Genomic DNA, 22,686 nt, shown 5'->3' with positions numbered 1-22,686 from the left:
TGAGGGAGGGTGGGTGGAAAAACACAGATATGAGTAACTTTTATAGCTATGGCATGGCCCATTAGAAAAATGTCTTACAGTCTCCCCACCACCACCACCCCTTTAGCTATTTAATTGCAGTGTCATAGTAACAGAAAAGGAGCATACTCAATTCTGCATGGACGAATAAGCACATTCAATAAAAAAGATTTAACAGAGTCAGTCAAACACTGGATTAAACATTTTCTGCATAACCGACCGCAAAATGACATTCGTTTTACCAATAGATCCTATGCATTGGAAACAAACATAAAGGCCGAGCGTTGTAATTAGACGGCATATTCAAAAACACGAGTGAAAATTTTCCTTATACTACACTGAACAAGCTCCTGTGTGGATTACAATAGCCTAAACCTATACAAGAAGGAGCAAGATTACAATGGGGGGGGGGAGTAGCCCTTTGCATTCATTCAATTACCTTACAGTTGCTTTCTTTCCTATCTTTATCTTTTATCAATACACCTTTGGATGCATTTGTAATCTAGGGATATCCTTCGAATAAACAAGTGCAGTTAATTAGTATGTGCGGAGTGATCAACAACGTGCAACAATAAGACGTGCAAAATTGGATTTAGGGTTCTGTTTTTTTAAAAAAAAAAAAACTCTTCTCCCTGTAACTTTCAGATGCTTCTCTCTTTAAAAGTAATTTTCCATTATTATATGGCAATTGTTTTACATAAAATACAGTTTTGTGGAGGGAGCGAGGAAATCAGGAAGGGTGTTTTTGTTGTGTGTTTAAGTTGAACCACTGATAAATGTTTAGTATCGTTGCTATCGAAATAGTAACGTTCAGCCTTAGGAAGTTTCATCACTCTAATAAGTATTTTGGTCTCCATCTCATTCAGAAAGGGGCAAAGTTATGCCAGTAATTCCACAACTAGTGGCATTATTGTCCTCTCGGAAAAGAAGGAGTCAAATTTGTCGTTACACCCTAATCATGGCAAACATAGATTTGCCTATTTTGCCTATTTGGCTGTTAAACCTGGATTTTACCATATCGACTATGATTTATTCGGAAGTAAGATTTGGATTTGGTGAAGCTTAACATTGCCACCTCAGTCACACTACAAGGTGTAAACCCAGCTATCAAAAACAACAAATACGCTGCACATATTATGGCAGGTTCAATCATGTTGGTGAGTTGAGGATCACACCGTGTACAGAGAGTCCTTGACGTACGATGGTTGATTTAGTGACCGTTCAAGGTTACAACGGCACTGGAAAATGTGCCTTATGACCGTTTTTCACATTTACGACCGTTACAGCATCCCCAGGGTCACGTGATCAAAATTAGGACACTTGGCACGTATTTACGATGGTCGCAGTATCCGGGGTCATGTGATCCCTTCTTGTGACTTCCGGACAAGTAAAGTCAATGGGGATGTCGGACTCACTTAACAATTAAATGTTATTAATTTAACGACTGCAGTGATTCACATCACAACGGTGGCAAAAAAAAGCTCGTAAAATGGGTAGTGAAACATTTGCAAGAAAACAACCTAGTTTCAGAGAGAGCATCCAGGACTCCACAGTTCAACGCAGAGTGACAGATATTCTCCTCTATTGGAAACACAAACGCCTCTCAGCCTGAACCATGATTTACCACGATTAAATGCAGGTAGTCCTCAACTTATAACCAAAACTGAGCCCAAAATTTGCATTGTTAAGTGAGACATTGGTTAAGTGAATTTTGCCCCATTTTATGACTTTTCTTGCTGCTGTTAAGTGAATCACTGCACTTGGTAAGTTAGTAACCCAGTTGTTAAGTGAATCTGGTTTCCCCATTGGCTTGTCAAAAAGTTGCAAAAGGGGATCACATGACCTTGGGACATAGCAAATGGTCACCACGATGTAAAAAAGATGTGGAGACTCTAGAAAGAGTGCAGAGAAGAGCAACAAAGATGATTAGGGAACTGGAGGCTAAAACATATAAGGAACAGTTGATGGAATTGGGGATGTCTAGTTTAATGAAGAGAAGGACGAGGGGGGACAGGATAGCAGTCTTCCAGTATCTCAGGGGCTGCCCCAAAGAAGAGGCAGTCAAGCTATTCTCCAAAGCACCTGAAGGCAGGAGAAGACACAATGGATAGAAATTAACCAAAGAGAGAAGCAACCTAGAACTAAGGAGAAACTTCCTGTCAGTTAGAACAATAACCAGTGGAACAACCTGCCTCCAGAAGTGGTGAATGCTCCAACACTGGAAGTTTTTAAGAAGAGACTGGACAGCCATTTGTCCGAAATGGTATAGGGTTTCCTGCCTGAGCAGGGGGTTGGACTAGATGATCTCCAAGGCCCCTTCCAATTTTATTATTATTATTATTTAATGTCATAAATATGAAGCAGTTGCCAAGCATCTCAACTTTGCTCGTGTGATTCTGGGGATGCTGCAAAGGTCGTAAGTATGAAAAATGGCCGCAAATCAAATTTTTCAATGCCGTTGTAACTTTGAACAGTCCCTCAACAAACTGTTGTTAACTCGCGGACTCCTTGTACAGTGTGTGAGTCGGGACTAGATTCGCAAACAAACAAGCCAGAATTAAATAAACAACATTACGACTTAGCATGGACTGGGAGTTAGCTGTGGTGTGATCTGAAAGGTACCCAGAAAATTGTGAAAGCTGTTTCCTCCTTCTTAATAAACTGATAACAAACTGGGCTGTACTGTGTCCTCCCGGTCACCTTATACACATATTACTATTCTGTGCCATCTTTTCAGCACCAAGTCGGTGTGTTTTTTAATGACATTTCTTTCAGAAATGGCAAGCAAGGAAGCCACGGATAGCAAATGGAATTGCCTAAGAAATGCGACGTTCTTTAGTGAGGATGGAAAAGCCGAGCTGTAAATCACGGTTTGTGAACGGGGATAATTCACCAACCTTGATTTATAAGTGCAAGTGTTATTGCTCTATTAATAAGTATCACTCTGCTATGTTATTGCCTCTGCACCAACAGATTGAAATATTTAGAAGGGTCCAAATTGGCTGTACTGCACAGACAGGAACTGCAACATTTCTCCTGATTTGGGTGGGGTTTTTTTTTCCTTTTTCTTTGAACCAAGAGAATTTGCTTTGCAGTTTCTTTCAGAAGAGAAGAGAATTTTGGCAAACTACTTAAAACTAAAGCATAGTGTTTTAATTTACGATGGCGTAAGGAGGCTGAAGATTCCCCCCCCCCAATCTATTACACATATATGACCATTGCATTACACATAAAAAACAGCACTATCATCCCAACTTTTTTTTTATATCATTTTCTCTAGATAGTTAAGCAAAGTCAGCGTGGGAAGCTGAATTCGCTTAATGGCTGTTTGTTTACTTAACCACCTTTGGAAAAAAGTTAATAAAATTGGGTGAAGCTCGCTTAACCATTGCCTGACTTAGCCACAGAGATCCTGGTCCCAGCTGTGCTTGTGAATCAAGGACTATCTGTATTTTAGCCAAGAATCTGCATCCAGTGAGAAATTTTTCCAAGTGCATATTTTAAACTGTCAGACGATAGAGACTCTTCTTGGGACATCACAAACTGCATCCATTTACTGTTCGTAAATTGTCAGGGAGGCAATAAAACATTAATTATATTTCACTTAGAAAATCGTCATCTCGAGATCTCCTCATCTTTTTTTTTTTTTTTTACTTATGAAATAGTTTAAAAGCTCCATCGGAACATACATACCACTAAGAAGATTTGAAGGAGATCCATAGAGGCAAGTGAAAATGAGGTTTCACTATTTTTAACTGCACAAGAGAAACCATAAACATAAAGCTGTAAAGACAGGCAAAGAAGTGCAAAGAAATCTCTCTTGAACCACAGCTAATGGTTTTGTACAGATACAGCCAGCTGAAAATGCTGATCTATCACACAGGCAGAATCTGAATAGCACATCTGACCTGCTTCTCTGCAAAAGGTGGGTTGCCTACCCCCAGCTTGCTTAACCGTAGTTTGCTTACTTGGCATCTACGGAGATTCTCGGTCTTTCTGTTCAAGGTTGTCCCAAAGGGGCTTTTTCAAAAGGCAGCTGGCCTTTGTTTTTCCTTGAAGACGTTTTGCTTCTCCACCAAGAAGCTTCTTCGGTTCTTCTTCAGAATTGAAGAAGCTTCTTAGATGAGAAGCGAAACGTCTTCAAGGAAAAATGAAGTTCAGTTGCCTTTTGGAAAAAAAGCACTTTGGAGGCTTGCTCGCTTGCTCGTTCATTCATTCATTCATTCATTCATTCCTCACCTGTATCTAGCCACCTATCTCACAAGCATGACTCTGGGCAGTGTACAATACAGGTAGTCCTCTACTTATGAACACCACGAAGCCCAAAATTTCTGTTGCTAAGTGAGACAGTTGTTAAGTGAGTTTTGCCCCATTTTGCAAACTTTCCTGCTACAGTCCTTAAGTGAATCACTGCACTTGTTAGTAGTTAGTAGCTGGTTGTTAAGTGAATCTGGCTTCCCCATTGACTTTGCTTGTCAGAAAGTCACAAATGGTTGATTACATGACCCTGGGACACTGCAATTCTCATAGGTGCTAAGCACCTGGATTTTGATCACGTAACCATGGAGATGCTGTGATGGTCATCAGCGCGAGCCTAAGTCGTAAGTGCCGTTGTAACTTTTAACAATCTCTAAAGAAATGCTTGTAAGCCGAGGACTACTTACATTTCATGTTTTTCAACCATTTCTATGGCATGATGACTCCTAAGAAAACCTCACTATTCAACAGGATTTAAAATTCTATATTCACTTGCCTGGGAGTAAAATCCACTGAAATGAATATGATTTGCTTTGAAAAAAACACACCCCCAAGCTTGTAGCCTGAACAAATGTGATTATCACAGGAGCCACTTTGAGATCTCGGTGTGCATTCAAAACCAGGTCTAAACCACACATAGAAATCAAGTCAGAAAATGTTATTTTTTTACAAAAGAAAAAAAAAACCCAAACCCTGTCCCTTCCCTTCTTTCTTTCCAAAACAGGTTTAAAGATGACAGCTGCATGTTGAAAAGTTTAGGCACTTAAGAATGCAGGTAAACGCTTTGAGCACGATGGCACGAGAGAAAGATTAAAATGACATTGGGAGTCTTTTCTTTTTTTAAGGCTTACAAAATAATAATAATAATTATGATGATTAACTTGATGACATTGTCAATTATAATCATCTCCAAATAATACACTCCCTTTGCTTTGGCACAAATTAAGATTTTCCTTTTTGAAGAGGGGGTTTGCATTAAGCATTTACCCTCCAGTTTTTTTTTTCTTTTCTTTTTAGGAAAAGGCGCTGTCTTTGCAGTGCTGTAAAGTTTAATCTATTCCCTTCGCTCTACAAGCACCCACAAGCATGTTTATCCAGAAAAACAGATTTACCAAATTTAAAGGAGTTTGCTGCTGAGCGAATAGCCATATATTGGTATTCCCCTTATATTAAAGGTGTTTAATTAAAAGTGTTTGGCCATTAGCCTGTATATATGCTGGCTGCAGCCTGAGACCCTATTTGTAACTTTCCCAAGCCGGTTTCCAACAAAGTCAATGGGAGGGGGTAGATTCGCTTAATGATTTGTGATTCGCTTAATAACTGCAGTGATTTCTTTAACAATCTGGGTCCTCATTTTACCAACCTCGGACGGATGGAAGGAAGACTGAGTCAACCTTGAGCCATGAGAATCGAACTGGTGACAGCCAGCAGAGTTAGCCAGCAGTACCTCATTCTTATCACTGCATCACCACAACTCTTCTGTTGTATGTTGAGGGCTATCTGAATTTGACAGTAGAAGTGGCATTGTCTGGGTACATTGTCTGAACAGGCAAATATGGTTTGAGTTTAGCTTGAGAATACAACTGTGGTTTATTTAACAAAATCAAGGTTAAATAAATCATGGATTAACCTGATGAGCATATTTAACCAACAGGCTGCTTCTTTTATCAGAAGCATAACTAGAGAACTGGCTGAGTTTGAACTAAAAATCAGTTGCCAATATGTGTAATTTCATTCATTTCATGTCTTGTGAACTTTACGCAAGAAATCATGGTTTAGTGCAACAGGGGGATCAAACTGGAAGATTATACGATGAAACTTCCTACTTCGTACTCTTCACAGATTTTTGTTTTATAGTTCCAGGGGTTCTCATTCGTTTGCAACAATGAATGCTGCCTAAATGAACACAGGGAGTAAATGAATGCAGACAGCACGTGCTACACCCTGTTTGTTTTGCTCGGTGTTGTCTGCCGTGGCAGAATGCTGACCAAACAATTCCTCCTTGCACAAATGTCAGGGAACTGCATACAGCTCCAGGCGGTGAGTTTTGTCGAGCTACTGAAGTGGAAAGCCGCAATTGCTTTCTCACATCACTAGGTGGCAGGACTTTTGGATCAGGGTTTGACACTAACCACCAGGGAGGAATGGTTGATGAAGATGGTGGAACTTGCGGACATGGTTAAATTGACTTTCTCGATTTCAGAAAACATAAGAGCTACTTTTCTGGCTGACTGGGAATGCCTTATAGATATTTTGCATGGAATGGATAAAAAAATGCACTTATAATTTGTGATGGGGGGGGGTTAGAAAAAAATTGATAAAAGAAAAAAAGTGGTGTTTTCTTTTTGTAATCGTAGAGTAAGGGATAATTTTGGAACGGAGCTTATGTTTGCTGCAAAGGAAATCAGATGCTTCTGTTTTTTATTCTTTCTTTCCGCAGCTTTGCTTTCTTCTTCTTCTTCTTTTTTGCTCTTTGTAATTTTTATTAGTTTCGGCTTGTTTTCATGTTTTTTAAAAACCTATTTTACTTTTTATGGATTTATTTATAAAAAATTATATGCCACTCATTTTACTATCCAAAGCGAAACTTTTAATAATATGTGTTTGTGTGTGTGTATGAAAGTGTCTGTTGTCTAGAACACAGCTCTGTCCATTCAAAGTTATGTGTTCAGGTTTCCCCCAACTACAGTTAATCAACCTTACACATTGTTATGGACTTACATAGCTTCCCTCATTGCTATTTAGCTTTGCCACTGTTTTAACCTACACATGATTAGGCTATTAACTGGTTGTGTTTTGTGAACCTAGCTTTTGGGTTTTCCCATGTAGAGATATTATTTATCAGAAACGTAGATAGTTTGCAAGGAGTCCATACCCTCAAATTTTAAATTAACTAAACAATAACAACAATCCAGAAAAAAAAACTGTTCAAGATTGAGGTCACTAATCACATCAAGATACATTGTTTGGAGTTAGTGCATCTCTGAACTGTGTCAGACTCGAAGGATCGGGACCACACATTAAGTTCCAGTTAAGCTAATTTATTGTTTATGCCTATTCTTAAGAATCTAGTCAACTAAAGATCAGTACCAAATTGGCACTTGATAAGAGTCAATGGAATTCAAGAGGGGTTTGACTTAAACCACTTGTGGGAACGTAGCGACTCCAGGCTGATTCCTCTCTTGAAATCCACCCCAGACTCTGCCTATCCTTCTCCTACGCATTGCCATTTATGGGATGGGAAATATGGCCGCGATCAACCTTTTTGGTTCGGTTAAATCTCCTGTGATTGGGTGCACTGTGAACCATCAGTGGATTTATGTATTAAATTAATATGCCGCCTGCCTCACTGTTTCGAGTGACTCAGCTTTAAAAATGAAGTTTAACAATTAAATAAATGTATAAATGAAGTAAACAGATTCCAGTCCCAGATCAAATTGCCACTTGTTGCACGCAGAGGCCTTGTCTTTTAACAAAGTTGTGGCTTGTTTAACTGTCATTTTTCTAACAAAACACAATGAATCAAGTACGACCAGCAAACTGAGCCAAACCAGAAAAGGGATAGCCCTCTACTTAAACCGATTTCCCACTGCTAAGAGAGACAGTTAAGTGAATTTGGCCCCATTTTACAATCTTTCTTGCCACAATTGTAAAAAGAATCACTGCCGTTGATAAGTTAGTAACCCAGTTGTGAGGTTGTGATCACAAAAGGGGATGACGTGACCCCGGGGCAAGGCAACCATCATAAAGACATGCCAGTTGCCAAGTTTTGATCACATGACCACGGGGATGCTGCAGTAGTCACAAGTGTGAAAAATGGTCATAAATATGTCACATTTTTCAGGGTTGTTCTAATCCAGTGGTTCTCAACCTTTTTAATGCCGTGACCCCCTACCGGTCGTAAGTCGAGGACTACTCAACCGGTCGTAAGTCGAGGACTACTCAACTGGTGCAGCACCGTTTGCAGAATGGGACTTTTGGCGGGCTCAGCAGGGCAGAGACAGCCTGGACAATTCCTATTGGCTTTTGAAAGCCAATAGAATTAGACTCTATTCAAGAGAGTCTATTCTATTGGCTTTCAAAAACCAATAGAATAAAAGGGAGTAGCACAGCTAAGGGAAAAAAATGGCAGACTGCATTGTTTGGCGACCCCCGTGAAATGGTCGTTCGACCCCAAATGGGGTCCCGACCCACAGGTTGAGAACCACTGTTCTAATCTGAAATGGTTACTAAACAAATGGTTCTAAATCGAGGACTACCTGTACATTATTGTTTCTGGGGTGCGTAAAATTAGTCACTGTTTTAGGGGGATGTGTGAATCCTTCGCTCGTTCAAGTTGATATTGGGAATAAGACGTGGGCTTCGATCCTATCAGTTGATCAGAGTCTTTTGCAAGATTGCAAGCGATGTTGGCCTTCAGAAGGTGGAACGTCAATCAGCGTTTGTTACCTGTTTTGCATGCAAATCCTATTTTCTCTGGCTTCCCCCCACCTCCAACTTGTGCCTGTTCAGCAGAGCTGCCAATCACAGGAACAAAGAAGCCATACCTAATACTTAATAAGGAATATCACATCTTCAAGACATTAGAAACCAGATGTCACTTTGTTTCTTCACTGCTGATGTATGTAGCAGAAATGACACTCTAATTAATTTAATGCAGTATAAAAGTACTGATTATTTATCATGGCTGACAATAAAATTAAGAAAACATTCAATTACAATCAGGAGTAATTCATTATTTATTGATTTTGCCTTATGCACATATTAATACAATGCATTTAATTACAGGAAAGGATATCGTTGCTCTGTTGAAAGTCAAGCCTCTGAAATCCATTTAATTAGGCTTGTGTGCTTTCATGCCGTGTTTCTGCAGTGTGCTTTTATATATTAGCAATGCTATTAGGGGATCCACCTTATGTGCAAACTGTCAAATCCAATGAGCGTGTGTCCATGATACAAGGCTTCGGTGTGATTCATGCGACATTTTAAACTGAAGTCTGGGGTTTCTTTAAGGCAGTGGTTCTCAACCTTTTTAATGCCGCGACCCCCAACTGGTCGTAAGTCGAGGACTAAACCGATTGTAAGTCGAGGACTACCCAACCGGTTGTAAGTCGAGGACTTTCCCTGCCCAGGAGCGCCACGCATGCGTGGTGCCGCCCCCTGCGCCGGCCGAGGCGTAGCTGGCAAGCGGCAGAGATGGAGCAGGCCAACCACCGGCTGGGCCACCAGCTGGCCCAGCCCAAGGGAGGTAAGGCACCCGCTGGAAAAGGGGGAAAAAATGGTGGACAGCCTTGCTTGGTGACCCCCGTGAAATGGTCGATCGACCCCAAATGGGGTCGCGACCCATAGGTTGAGAACCACTGCTTTATGTTAGATCCATAGTGTGACCCTTACCACCACCGCTGAGCCCAAAAATTCTGTTGCTAAGCGAAAACATTGGCTAAATGAATCACCACAATTGTTAAGTTAGTTGCACGATTGTTAAGTGAATCTTGCTTCCCCATTGCCTTTGCTTGTCCAAAGGTCACAAAAGAGGATCACATGACCCCGGGACACTGCAACCGTCATAAATATGAGTCAGTTGCCAAGCATCTGAATTTTGATCACAGGGCCATGGGGAGGCTGCAACGTTATTAAGGATGAAAAACGATTGTAAGTCACATTTTTCAGTGCCATTGTACCTTTCAGTGCTCACTAAATGAACTGTTGTAAGTTGAGGACAACCAGTAACTAATTCCATTGTCCGACTCCAGTTCATGCTCTGGGCATGACAGCTGGAGATTCTGAACATCTTGAAAGCTGAGATTCAAAAGGGTGAGGTCTGCAGGTGACCTGCTCACCTGCTGATTTGGCAAACTGCCACTTGTGGACACCTCTTGAACAAAGAAACCTTCATTTTCTATTCCTCCAAATATTTATTATTGGAAACTGGAATGAGTTCTGTAGCTTTGGAATTCTCGTTCTCTCTCTGCACAGACCCAGTTCTCATGGTGCACTGAACCGTAGGTCATATGATTGTCTTGGTTGTGTTATAAGCCATGATTCAGAGTCTGACTCTGACTAGGAATCTGACCATGTTGCTCCAGCTGGACCTGGGCTTCAGGGTAGTCAACCTCAGGAATGAGGAAGTCAACATTCAATGGTGGCTGATCAGCCACAAGTATCTTCTGTTCAACTGGAGCAGTGAGAAGATGAGGCTCAGTTCCCAAGTCTGAGGTTTAGACCAGGGGTCTTCAAACTTGGCTCTTTTGTGACTTGTGGACTTCAACTCCCAGAATTCGTCAGCCAGACCCCTGGTTTAGACAAATGCAGAGGCGAGCAGAGCAACGTTTTCCAATGAGGCTCCCCGCCAAGCATGGCCTCTTGACTACCTGATTTAACATTCTGTGACTTTTGGAACCATATTGGGATTATGCTACTGTTTCTTGGGCTGTATTTGGTTCTCTTCAGGCAAGCTCTCTTGCTAGGCATTTGACTTTCATTGCTGGCCTCTGTCTAAAATTGTAGCAAATCTGTTAGATCTGAATACTTTCTTTGGGTGTTTATCAACAACCTTGAAAAGAACAAGTTGGGTTTAGAGAAAATAACAAGTTGTGTGAACCCAGCTGTTCCCGTTTGTAATGGTAAACTACTATATCGTATGGTAACAACACGTGTGTTCAGCTAATAGTGACTTTGTGAATCAACATTTTGCACCGTATTATTTTTACTGAATTTGCTCAGATATGCGATACGTGGAACCAAAATACAGGTAGTCCTTGACTTATGACCATAATTCCAGTGGCCTTATCATTTGAACGGTCACTAAGTGAACTGCATAAGTTGAGGACTACATGTAGGGAACCCCACCGTCCTAACCTGGGAGAAATAATTTACTAAGGCTTGTCCTTGTGAAATAGATGCCAATAGACTTTCCCAAATTTTGAAAGAACCCACGCACTTTGCAAAGTCACAAATTAAGTTTTTCCTCTCCCTCTTTTGTCCCGCACTTCTCCAACTGCTCTGTTCTCCAACCCCCCCCCCCTTGTTTATTTTCTCCCATTTTATCTTTGCCTCGGATCTGTCCATCAGCTTTGATATGTAATGAGAATGCCCTGATATTTTTCCCTGGTTGCCAAGACCAAACAACAGGGTTAAGAAGTTAGTTTTCTAAAGCTGAAACTGATAAATATTTTAGTGTTAGAATATCTTGCCGAAACCAAAAGGGAATTGCGTGATGGATATACATATATGTGTAATTTCTGAATTCAGGCTTGCTTGCTGTTTCCAAAGAAGCTTAATGAAGTAACAGGAAAACCAGTTGGCAAGGGACCTTGGAGGTCTTCTAGTCCAACCCCCTGCTCAAGCACTAATAGTTTTCACTGTCAGGAAATTTCTTCTTGATTCTAGCTTTGATCTCTCTTTAATGATCTTCCACATGTTATTTCTTATCCTGCCCCTCTCCTGCAATGTGCAGGATGAACCTGGACACTCGTATCTTGTTTTTCCCTTTCCTTTAAAGAACTGGATTATTATTATGAATTGTGAGTAAGCAAAACATAGATTAAAGCAGTGAGGCTCAGCAACTTTAAGAGGTGTGGTCTTCAACTCCCAGAATTCTGAAACACCTTAAAGTTCCAGAAAGATTGGAAAGATGAGATGGAGGAAGTAACCCCTTCCAAAAATAATAATTTCCAGCAAGTTGGTCAAATCTTTAATGTTAGTTATGGCTCATAGATACCATGTGATGCCTCCTTTACACTAATACTTTCTCATTTTCTTATACCAAGTTATTGTTGCTTTATATTTGATATCTGATCAACAGTTGTACACTTATTTTTCCCCCCTGAAAATGGTGTTGGGCCGTAAACGATCATTTTTAAAAGAGGAAGCCTTGTGGATTCATATAGTAGGTGATCCCTGCAGTTGACACTGACTATCCTATACTTAGCTTCATGTTCAAACTCAATTTCTTCTGAATTCTTTAGTTACTGGTTAGGAGGAAGTTTTTTGGAGAATATGGGTGTTGGAAGGGAACACCACTGTAAAACTAGGGTTAGCCTGTGCAACTAAATGGTGGGTTAATTAAGGGAAAAAAACAGGTAAAAGCTTGGCTTACAAATCATTTGTTTAGTGACCGTTTGAAGCGACAATGTCACTGAAAAAAGAGACTTATCACTGTCTTTCACTTATGACCGTTGCAGCATCCCCAGGGTCACGTGATCAAAATTCAGACTGGTAGTTATGACGGTCACAGTGACTGACTGGTAGTTATGACGGTCGCAGTGTCCTGGGGTCACGTGATTAGCCCCTTTTGCGAACTTCTGACAAGCAAAGTCACTGGGGGAAGGCGGATTCACTTAACAACCCTGTTCCTAACATAAGAGCTACAGTGATTCACTTAACAACTGTGGCAAGACAGGTCATAAAACGGGGCAAAACTCACTTAACACGTGTCTCGCTTAGCAATAGAAATTTTGGGCTCAGTTGTGATTGTAAGAAGAGAACTACCTGTAACAAACCTTTAGGGACCATTTTAATTGATGCTTAATTGAACTGCTTCGGGTGCCTTGTTTTTATTAGTTGCTGCTTTAAGTTGTAACCTTCTTTCAATGTTGATTTCTCTCTGATGTCTTATTGTGATTGACGCTGTCAGATTCACCTCTCTAAGCCAGTTCTTTCAGAAAAGGAATATTCTATCTAGATTTGTAAAGCAGGCATACTCCTGAATTAGTCCATGAATTCACTTTTTGGGTTCGTAGGGGTGCGCTGAGTCATCGTAAAGGCTAAATTCATTTAATATGTTTACATTAAAGTGTAACTGGCTAGTTCAGTGTATTTATGCAAACCCAGTCAACTTTTTATATAGTCTATAAAAAAAATCGACATACATTCAAGCCATTTATTTTTTCAGCAGCCAGGAGGATTCAGTTTCCAGATTCCTGAGAGGAAAGCAAGGCCTGGACCACCCAAAATTATAATTGAGAGAATTAGCCCCAATTTTTTTTTTAACATCCTGTCCACTTTTAAGGTCAGAATCTTTAACTCTAAACAACTAGACCCCTGCAAAATCTTCAGAAAGGAAATATAAAATCTAATTTATAGGTTTTGCACTGTTGTTTTCCTTCATTCCCTTTCAAGGAATTTTGTCCCCCCCCTCCCCGCCCAGACTATCAAATTTCTTGCTTTGGAATGTCCCCCCCCCCAATTTTAATGTCTTCCATAAGCTAAATAGATTTCTAAATAAGGATGAGTTTTTGCAAGGCCATCGGAAGCCTTGAACATCAATTCCTCTTCGTGTCAAGAGTGGCATGAAGCAATATAAAATCATAAAGGCTGTAGCAAAAACAGTACCCTTGAGAAGCAACTATCCGTGGAAAGAGAACTGCACTTCTCCTGCTTAGGAAATGCTCATGGTTTGTAAATTAATTCCAGGTGATGGCCCAGCTCACCTGTTCGTACAGCAGCGCTCTCCAACCTTTTGGGCATCAGGGACCGGTTCCATGGAGTTTTTTTCGTGGACCGGAGGGGGTATGTTTTCACGTGCCGCCTGCATCCCATGGATGGAGTTTTTCTTATTTGCGTGGCCCAATTTCTGGCATGCCGTTGTCTCGGTGCTGGTCCATGGACCGAGGTCTGGGACCCGTTGTAGAGGACCTGACACCTTACCTTGTGGCATCAGTTTGCAATTCTGCAGAGAAAAAGGCGTCGGAGACAGGTTACAAAATAATGCAGGCTTGAAATCGTAAAGGTGCTTTCCACTTTTCAGGTAAAACCATGTTTAGAAACAGCTTATCTCTGACTCTAATTGCAATCACTGGGAGAGGCTGCTATCTTCATCTTGGGATGTCTGATACAAGCATCTAGTTCAGGGGTCCCCAATCCCCGATCCGTGGACCAGTACCTGGCTGTGGCATGCTAGCAGCCGGTTCACACAAACAAGCAAAGCCCCATCTGTGGGATGCAGGCAGCACACAAAACCACGCCCCCTCCCGTCTGCGGAAAAACCTCTCTCCATGGAACTGGTCCCTGGTGCCCCAAAGGTTGGGGACCTCTGATCTAGTTGATCCACCGGAAAGTAGATTCAATCTGCCTGTCGCTGGACCTGCAAGGCGATGGTTGTAGTGCTACCTCGGTCTGTTTCACAACAAATTAGCCAACTGTAATTGGGCTTCGCTTTTGCAAACCACTTAGGGAGAACATTTTTTTAAAAAAACCTGATTTAAGTTGGTGCAAGTAAGGTACCGTGTAACCATATTATTGAAACTCCCTCTGTGGTTTAATTCTTCATCTGGGCTACACAAATTCACAGCAGGCAGTTGCACTGGCTCAAAGCGTGGGAAGCGTTGTGATCTACAGACTGAAATTTGATTGGATAGGATAGGATAGGATAGGATAGCTTTATTGACAAAGTGTGATTAGACACACAAAAATTTGTCTCTGGTGCCTATGCTTTCAGTGTACATGCAAAACAACAAAGTGATAATAAATCAACACAGGATAATAATTATAATAATATTTAAGAATTAATTATTTAAAGGTGGGCCTTGACTTATAAGCATTTTTGAAGTTACAACCATGCTGAAAAAAAGGGACTCGTGGCCCGTTCTTGCAGTTATGACTGTTGCAGCATCCTAGTGGTTGTGTGATCAAAAGCTGGGTGCTTTTGGCCAACTGATTGTGTGCAGTTAACTTTTTGAGCCTTGTCTGCTTTCAAACTACGTTTTACACCTTAACAATCTGAGTGAATCAAACTAACAATGGTTGCTTCCATGTAAGTTATCAGATCTAGATTGCAAAACAGTGTATCTTCTGCATTATTTCTGCTGCCATCCGACAGTTATCCAGAGTTTTGCAACCCCACTCCTGACAGCCCCAAAGCAGCTGAACAATCCTGCTTGGTGTCTGGACTACAGCGCTAGTAGGCATTTGAGCAACCTTCTTCAGTCTTCTGAAACTAAAGTCTTGCTTGCTTGATGCTGCTGTATGGCTGAAAAATAGTTATTGCCTATATTTGCAACAGCAAACCATAGCACGGTAAGCTTAGTTTTAGCTTCGTTGTGTGAATGCAGCCACTCTGGTTAGGAGTTTTTCAGCTATGCAGGCACAGTGAAGCCAAGATGAGAGTTTCCACTTTCAACTGGCCAAGAAGCAAAAAGGACCAAATGTAGTAGTAGCAGTAGTAACAATAACTATAATAATAATGATGTCCAAAAACTTTGCAAAATATATCAAGAAACTGCAGCTTCCTGCAATAACTCCAGCAATGTTATATTTTAAGGAGGTACCTGGTTGACATCTAGGATACTGGTAGCAACCCGTGTCAAGCATCAGCACCAGCCAATTTGAATGTTCAGTTGACTGAGGTTCATGTTTAATGAATAAAAGATAATAAAAATATAACAACAACAACAACAACAACAACAACGTCGATAAGAAAGACAAAAAAGTCTGGACAGTGGATGTGGCAGTGCCTGGAGACAGAAGAATAGAAGAGAAAGAGCTGGAGAAGATAACAAAATACAAAGACCTACAAATAGAAATAGAAAGACTGTGGCAAAAGCAAGCAAGGGTAGTACCAATAGTAATAGGCGCCTTGGGTGCAATCCCAAAACAACTGGAGCACCACTTGAACACCATTGGCATTGACAAATTCGCTATTAGTCAATTGCAAAAGGCGGCCTTACTAGGAACTGCTTCCATCCTGCGACGATATCTGTAATACCATCAAACATCCACATCTGCCTATCCCAGGTCCTGGGTAAGGACTGATAGGTAGACAAAATGCCAAATCCAGTCTGAACATCTGGCTGACTGTGCGATGATCAATAATAATAATAATAATACAAAAATGCCAAACCCAGTTTGAACATCTGGCTGACTGTGCGATGATCAATAATAATAATAAAAGTAGTAGTAGTAGTAGTAGTAGTAGTAGTAGTAGTAGTAGTATTGATATGGTGCGACAAGAGAACGATGCCGGTCTTGGCTCATTCAAGACTAGCAATCTCGGTCTGCCTCTACCCCAATCTCTCTTTACAGACACCCAAGTCCCAACACCTTTCCACAAGTTTGCAAGCAAGCGTCCCCCGCCGGCTTCTCTCCAGCTCTTCCTCTCCCCGCGGCCCCCGCAGGCGACCCTCCAAGCTTTTTGCAAGCGGGCTGCCCCTACACCCCCCCCCACCCACACAAAGGGCTCCCACGCCAGGCGGTCCGACCCCAGAGACACGTGCACGCCCAGCCCTGGGAAGGCAGAGCGAGGGCGGGGGAGGGCATCAGCGGCTCCTGGCGCCCTTCCCCAGCAGCCCCACCCACTTGCCTAAGCTACTTGGCCGGCGGCTCGACCGCCAACCGGGCGCCCGCAGCACGGAGAGCGCGACTCCCTCCGACCCCCCCCCCCGCTCCACCTCGGGCTGGGACCGGCGCCCCCCGGGTGGGCGGGGCCAAGGCGGACCCCTCCCACAAGCCCTCGACAGCTTGGTCCCGGGGCGGGGGGGGGGCGGGGCGAGAGAGGCGGCGCCTGGACTGACCAGCGGGCGGGCGGGCGCTGCTGCAGCCGCCGCCGCTTCCCGGGCCAGGGGGCGTGGCCCGGCCCGGGGAGGAGGCGTGTCCGTGGCGGGGTCCCTCCCCCGCCTGGCCGCGCTCGCCGGCTGCCTTCGCCTCCTTTCCTCGAGGAGCGCGAACAGTTTGGAGGAAAAAGTGGAGCCGGCCGGGTTGGATGCGGCTGCCGACGGCGACGCCGAGCCAGGCGGCCGGGGCGGAGTAGAGAGCATGGCCGTCTCTTCCCCCCCGAGCATTCCCGCAACTTCCAGCGGCGGCGGCGGCGGCGGCGGAGGCAGCAGCAGCAGCAGCAGCAGCGCCGGGGGCGGCGGCGGCGGGAGCAACAACAGCAGCGGCGGCGGCGGGAGCAGCGCGGGGGGCTCGGCCGGCTTGTTCCGGGCGGTGGACCCGCTTTATTCCTCCAGCCCCTCCGAGTCCCCGCGGCTGGCCGGCGGCGGCGGCGGCGGCGGCGGCAGCCTCATCCACGGCTTCCTCTCCTGCAGCGCGGCGCCCGCGGGCATCGTCGTCGGCGGGGCGGCGGGGGCAGCCGGCGGGGCCTCGTCCTCGCTGCCGGTGGCGGGGGGCAACGAGTGCAAGATGGTCGACCTGCACGGGGTGAAGGTGGCCTCCTTCGTGGTGGACGGGCAGGAGCTGATCTGCCTGCCGCAGGTCTTCGACCTCTTCCTCAAGCACCTGGTCGGCGGGCTGCACACCGTCTACACCAAGCTGAAGCGGCTGGACATCGCGCCCGTGGTCTGCACCGTGGAGCAAGTGCGCATCCTGCGCGGGCTGGGCGCCATCCAGCCGGGCGTCAACCGCTGCAAGCTCATCACCCGCCGGGACTTCGAAACTTTGTACGGCGACTGCACCAACGCCAGGTGAGCGCGGGTCCCGGTGTGTGTCTGTGTGTGTGCGCGCGTGTGTTTGGGGGGGGGGAGTTGGGTGAGGGCAAAGGAGACAAGACCGGTCATTTGGGGCGGGGGGGAAGGAAGAAGTAGAGAAGGGAGGGAGGAAGCATCCCTTTCGGACGCCTGGAGTAGAGGGGGGGGGGAGAAACCCCGCCTTGGCGAGCGAATTCGCTTCGGAACGTGTGAACGGGGTTACGGGCGCGCGGGGTGCGAGAGAGGTCGCGCTTAGTGGCCTGGGTCTCTTAACGGGGGCTTTTGTGGTTCCCCCACCGCCCGCTCCGGCTTGTGGTTAAAAAGGAGTCCAGCTTAGCGGCTCTTTTGCGTTCAGAAAGTGAGATGCACACAATATAATAGTAAACAAATGAAGGAAGGAAGGGAGGGAAGAAAGAGAGAGAGGGAAGGCCAGGATCTCTACCTCCTCTGGCATCTGGGACCTTTTTTTTTTTTTTTTTTAAGAAACCGGAGCGAGTCCGAGAAGAAACCTTTTTTTTGGGGGGGGGGAGTTTGCTGTCTGGGATAGTGGGGACAACTTGCAAACGGGGATTGGGGAACTTAAGGAGTGGGGGACAGCTTTTGACCCCTCTTGCCTGCCTGCCTGCCTCAATTGGGGGGGGGGTGTTCATTCAGATAAAAATATATATATATTGGGAGGAATTCCGGGTCTTTCCAAATGACTTTGTCTGGGACTGTTGAGATTTGAACCCAAAACTTTGGGGCTGAAAATGAGGGGCCTTTGGAAGGCAAAGGGGAGGGAGTCGAGAGAGGGGAGGAGAGAGGGGGTGCCATGGTCCAACTTTTAAGCAAGGTTCTGGGGAATTGGCTCCATCCTGCCGTAAAAGAAGTAGGCTCTTTGAGATGGGGAGCTAAGTTGCAAAAACAACTTTACTGTTGTCAAGGAACAAGGAACACACCATGAGATTTGACCACAGTGATGCCAGCCTCTTATTAAGTCCCCATGCGGACAATGTGGAGTTAAGCTCATGCTTTAAAATAGGAGGCATTTGATTTCAGGGGTGTTGCAGGACAGAAGGCTTTTGCACCCTTGCCCCCAAGCAAGTGGGAGTGGGCACAGACTTTGGGATTTAAGGCCAGGTTGCACATTATGCTTTAAAATAAGTTCCACTTTTTTTTAAAAAAGGTGCTTCTGGGTGCTCTTAATTTTGGCTTGGGGAAAAACAAGGGTCTCCTTTGGAACAGGAAGAATTTTTTTTTTCATTAGGACGCTGTTGAATTCCACTTCAGTTTCCATATCCAGTTCAGAGTTATATGAAGTTTAATCTTCTTTAAAAGATGCACCCTTTGGAGGGAATGTTGACTATTGAATAGAGAAACGATTTGGAAGAAAGAGCTTCCGAGGTTGCATTTAACAGGAACGTCTTAAAACAGTTTAACCTAGAGACAACTTCTTCTGACTCGACAAGGATAAGTTGAAGAAGTAAAAGAGGACCATTTCAATTTCCTTTAACCCTTTTCTCTGAATTTTGCATATTGTATCTGCTCTAATAGAAAAAATCTCTTTGGGATAGAAGCTGCTTAGAAGCTGGTTTTTCCTTGAGTTTTAAGTTTCAGGATGCTGGGATAAAGGGGTGCTGGACATCTTAAATAGTCACATCTTAGTAGTGGTAGATCCAAAGATCCTCAGATCTTTGCTGGGTTCACATGTGGCAAGACAGACTGGGTTGCAATTTGAAGATCCTTCCATAAGGAAAAGATCCAAGCAAGGTTTATGCAGACCACCATCTGCTCTCTGCAGTCCTTGCCTGTAAACCCCAGAAATGGGACAAACCTTTATTGCATGCTGGTTCCCCAGAGGGGAGTTGTGGTTGAATGAGATTATGTAAACAAAGCAGGGAAAAAAGCCTGGAGCAAATTTTCTTAAAAGAAAGATGATCATATAATAATATTGGAAATAATTTGGTTTAATGTCCTTATTGCAAAAATCTTTGCAATATTCATATGAGAGATACGTGAGTCTGTCTGCTCAGTCAAAATACAACCAAGGAAACATGTTTTTATATATACATAGATAATCAGATTAATTCAAGGTTTTGACAATTGTTTTTTGTGTTTGTTAATACAAATGAAAATCTGCACTTCTTTCATTAAGATACCAAAACTATGCTTGGTCTTCGAATTTTACGTATGTGAGACTATCCCCAGTCCCTTTGTTATGAAACTTTAAAACTTCGTATTTCCTTAAATTCTTGGAATTATACTTTGCAATACACAAAGAGGATGTCACCTTGCAGATTACTTGAAGACATTAGGAGTCGTGTAAGCGCAGAACTGAATGTCCACTTAGGAACTGTTCCTTAGTAAAGCAACATAAAGGAATATTCTCAAAAGTAGTATTTGCCCTACAGTCTCCCGAGTTATTGAAATACTTAAGAGTCAGAAAGTGGCTCTCAGTTTCTCCAAATAGTATAGTTCTTTTATCTCAGACTGTAAAACAATATGTAGAAAAGTTTTCTCCATATTGTAAGCATACAAGAACGTTCAGAGCAGAGGAAGATTTCCGTGGGAATAAGATTAGGGAGGGAAAAAAAAATCCCAATTCTGATCAAAATGACCAAACTTTCTTAATTTTTAAGAAACTAAGCTTCCTCAAAGCTGATTGTCTTGTTAATGTGCCTGCTGAGATCCTAGAATGAATACAAAGCTTGCAGACTTTCGCTTCTACTCATTGTTTATTATTAGATCATTGTTTATTATTGAAAACATTTTATACTCTGTTATCTTTTCTTATTTTTGTTTAGTTTAAAAGGAACACACCAAGCAGTTGGATTGAGCTGAAGGGCAACTACTTGGCAAATCTGATAGAAGTTTTTCTCTCAAGTTGAAGGTTATTTTTTTGGGGGGGGGTTGTACATGTTCCCCCTTAGAACTTGCTGCCTGTATAAAAACCTGCTTTATTTTATTTACACTCTCTGCATTATCACTTCCAGTGGCTATGCCCCAATTCTAGAGGGCTAGAAACCCCAAATAATTCCATTCTACAAATTTCTAAAATTCTAAAAAAAAATTCTTCCTACAAATTTCTTTCCCTCTACTCCACATGTGTCAATCAAAGTCTTGAGTAGCGTATAAGTAGCGTTTTAGCCTGACTGTCCCAAAGGTGCTTTTTCCAAAAGGCAACTGGACTTCGTTTTTTCTTTTGTTTGAAAACATTTCGCTTCCCATCTATGAAGCTTCTTCAGAACTGAACTTCAGAACTAAAGAAGCTTCTTTTCAAAGGGGAAAAAAAACAACAACAACCAAGAAAGTCCAGTTGCCTTTGGAAAAGCACCTTTGGGATAACCACGATCTCTGGAGAATCTCCACAGACTTACTCTCACTTTTTGGTGTCTTGTGTGCAGTGTTGATTTCTCCCTTTTAAAAACACTAGCTTTTCTGGTGCATTTAGGCTTCTTGCAGGATAAAATAATTTCTACTTTAAGGTCTCTCGCCGCTTGGTATTCAAATAAGATGGGGAACAGATGGCTAAGGCGGTTCCTTCATTTCAAAGAGGACGATCATGTCTTTAGCTTGTGCTCGCTCTGTGAAGTTGCTGTCTTTAAACCATGTCAAGTTAAAATGATGTGGGCGGGTTGGAGAAAATGTATAATAAGCCCCTTCCGTCCCCTAATTATTTAAACCAAATTGAAACAGAGATGGCTACTTCCTAAAGCCACTTGTATCTGGAGAGACATGAGTTATATTAGTTCAAGGGCAATGACATCAAATAAAAATCAAATCTTGGTGCCCGAGCTTTGGGGCATCTCTTAAAAGGAGTTTTGCTAGATCCACTTGGCAGTCTGGGAAAATAGGCAGAATCAATGAAACTTTGCAGAAGTCTTAAGTAAAGTCTTGACTGGTATTTTGTGCAGACTAATTTAGTAAAATATTACGGCATTGTGTGCAGAGAGACTTACTGCTTCTTGAAGCTTTATAAAATCCAGCCAGGAGATGGTATGAAATTTTAATTGGGGAGCAACTGCATGGTAATCTCCAGATCGACAGAAATCATGAAACAGAGCAGATTTTTTAACAAGGAGATGTCTAATTAAAAAACAGGAAGCTTTAAAAGAAGCAAGTAAGGGAAGACGTGGTTTGGCTGTTCCTTGTTTTGTCATCCTGTATAATCTCCTTGGAAATTAATCCCATTAATATAGTGAGACTTCCTTCTAAATATGCTGTTAATAATTGTAGCACATCCATCCAATCCTACAATTCTGGATCCCTTTTTTCTCTTTGACTTCATGCTTTGGTGATGAAGGACGTGAAATAACTTTCTCTTTGGGAAATGACAAACAGCTGTCCTTTTGATTACAATAAAAAAAAAGGCCCGTGCGATATTTATCTTGGGTGTTCCCGTAATTGACAGCTGTAACTGTTCCTATACATTGCAGCATGGAACAGGACAGAACATATAGAAACTGGGTTGCAGACCTATGAAAGGAGAATGAATATAAGAGGTCTGGGTCCTCTCTTTTTCTTATGTCAACATTTCTTAATTAATCTTAAGTATATGACTTTGAATTCAACAGTGCATTCTGACATGGTAACCCGTAAGTCAGCTTCTGCACCTGGCATGTGAAATTGTCAAGAGACTTTGGATGTCTTTGTGCAGCTGGGATGTGACTTTGCGTTGGTCCCCTGAATGTTATTTGACCATTACAATCTACATTCTTCTTCCTTTTTTGCCTCCTGCCCCCCCTTCCTCTCCTCTTCCTCCATCACCATCCCTTCTACTTCTGGAAGCACATAAGTTTTTTTTTAAAAATGCCATGCTTCTGAAAGTTTTTTTTATAGTACACAACATCTTTAAACAATAGTAGTTTCTGTTAAGTTGAGAACACCGCTTGCGTCCTGAAGTTTTCATCTGAACCGTTGTCTGAAGTTTTGTGGAACGAGGGAATGTGTTTCTGTTGTTGAATTCTTTCCCATCATAGCCTTTTTTTAAATTGTATTTTAGTTTTGGGTAGAGGGACCGGTTTAGTAAATC

The 22,686-nt window shown here is 42.8% G+C and overlaps 1 protein-coding gene across 8 annotated transcripts in view; it reads left to right on the top strand.

Annotated features, from left to right (window-relative positions):
- Nucleotides 1-16,782: 16,782 nt before the first annotated feature.
- Nucleotides 16,783-22,686, top strand: part of DACH2 (dachshund family transcription factor 2) — a 284,122-nt gene continuing 278,218 nt past the window's right edge. For 4 of the 8 annotated variants that reach the window (XM_039331668.1, XM_039331694.1, XM_039331687.1 and 1 more), the window contains exon 1: nucleotides 16,787-17,672. In XM_039331668.1, the coding sequence (XP_039187602.1) occupies nucleotides 17,026-17,672 (647 nt within the window). In that variant the 5' untranslated portion in view covers nucleotides 16,787-17,025. Of the gene's footprint in view, nucleotides 17,673-22,686 lie in introns of all 8 variants that reach the window. The other 4 variants (XM_039331679.1, XM_039331657.1, XM_039331709.1 and 1 more) reach the window with 3 other exon arrangements.

This window comes from Crotalus tigris, unplaced genomic scaffold (genome assembly GCF_016545835.1).
Source record: "Crotalus tigris isolate CLP2741 ecotype Arizona unplaced genomic scaffold, ASM1654583v1 scf7180000017622.5263843, whole genome shotgun sequence".
NCBI lineage: Eukaryota > Metazoa > Chordata > Lepidosauria > Squamata > Viperidae > Crotalus > Crotalus tigris.
This window is presented reverse-complemented; position numbering and strand designations above follow the sequence as displayed.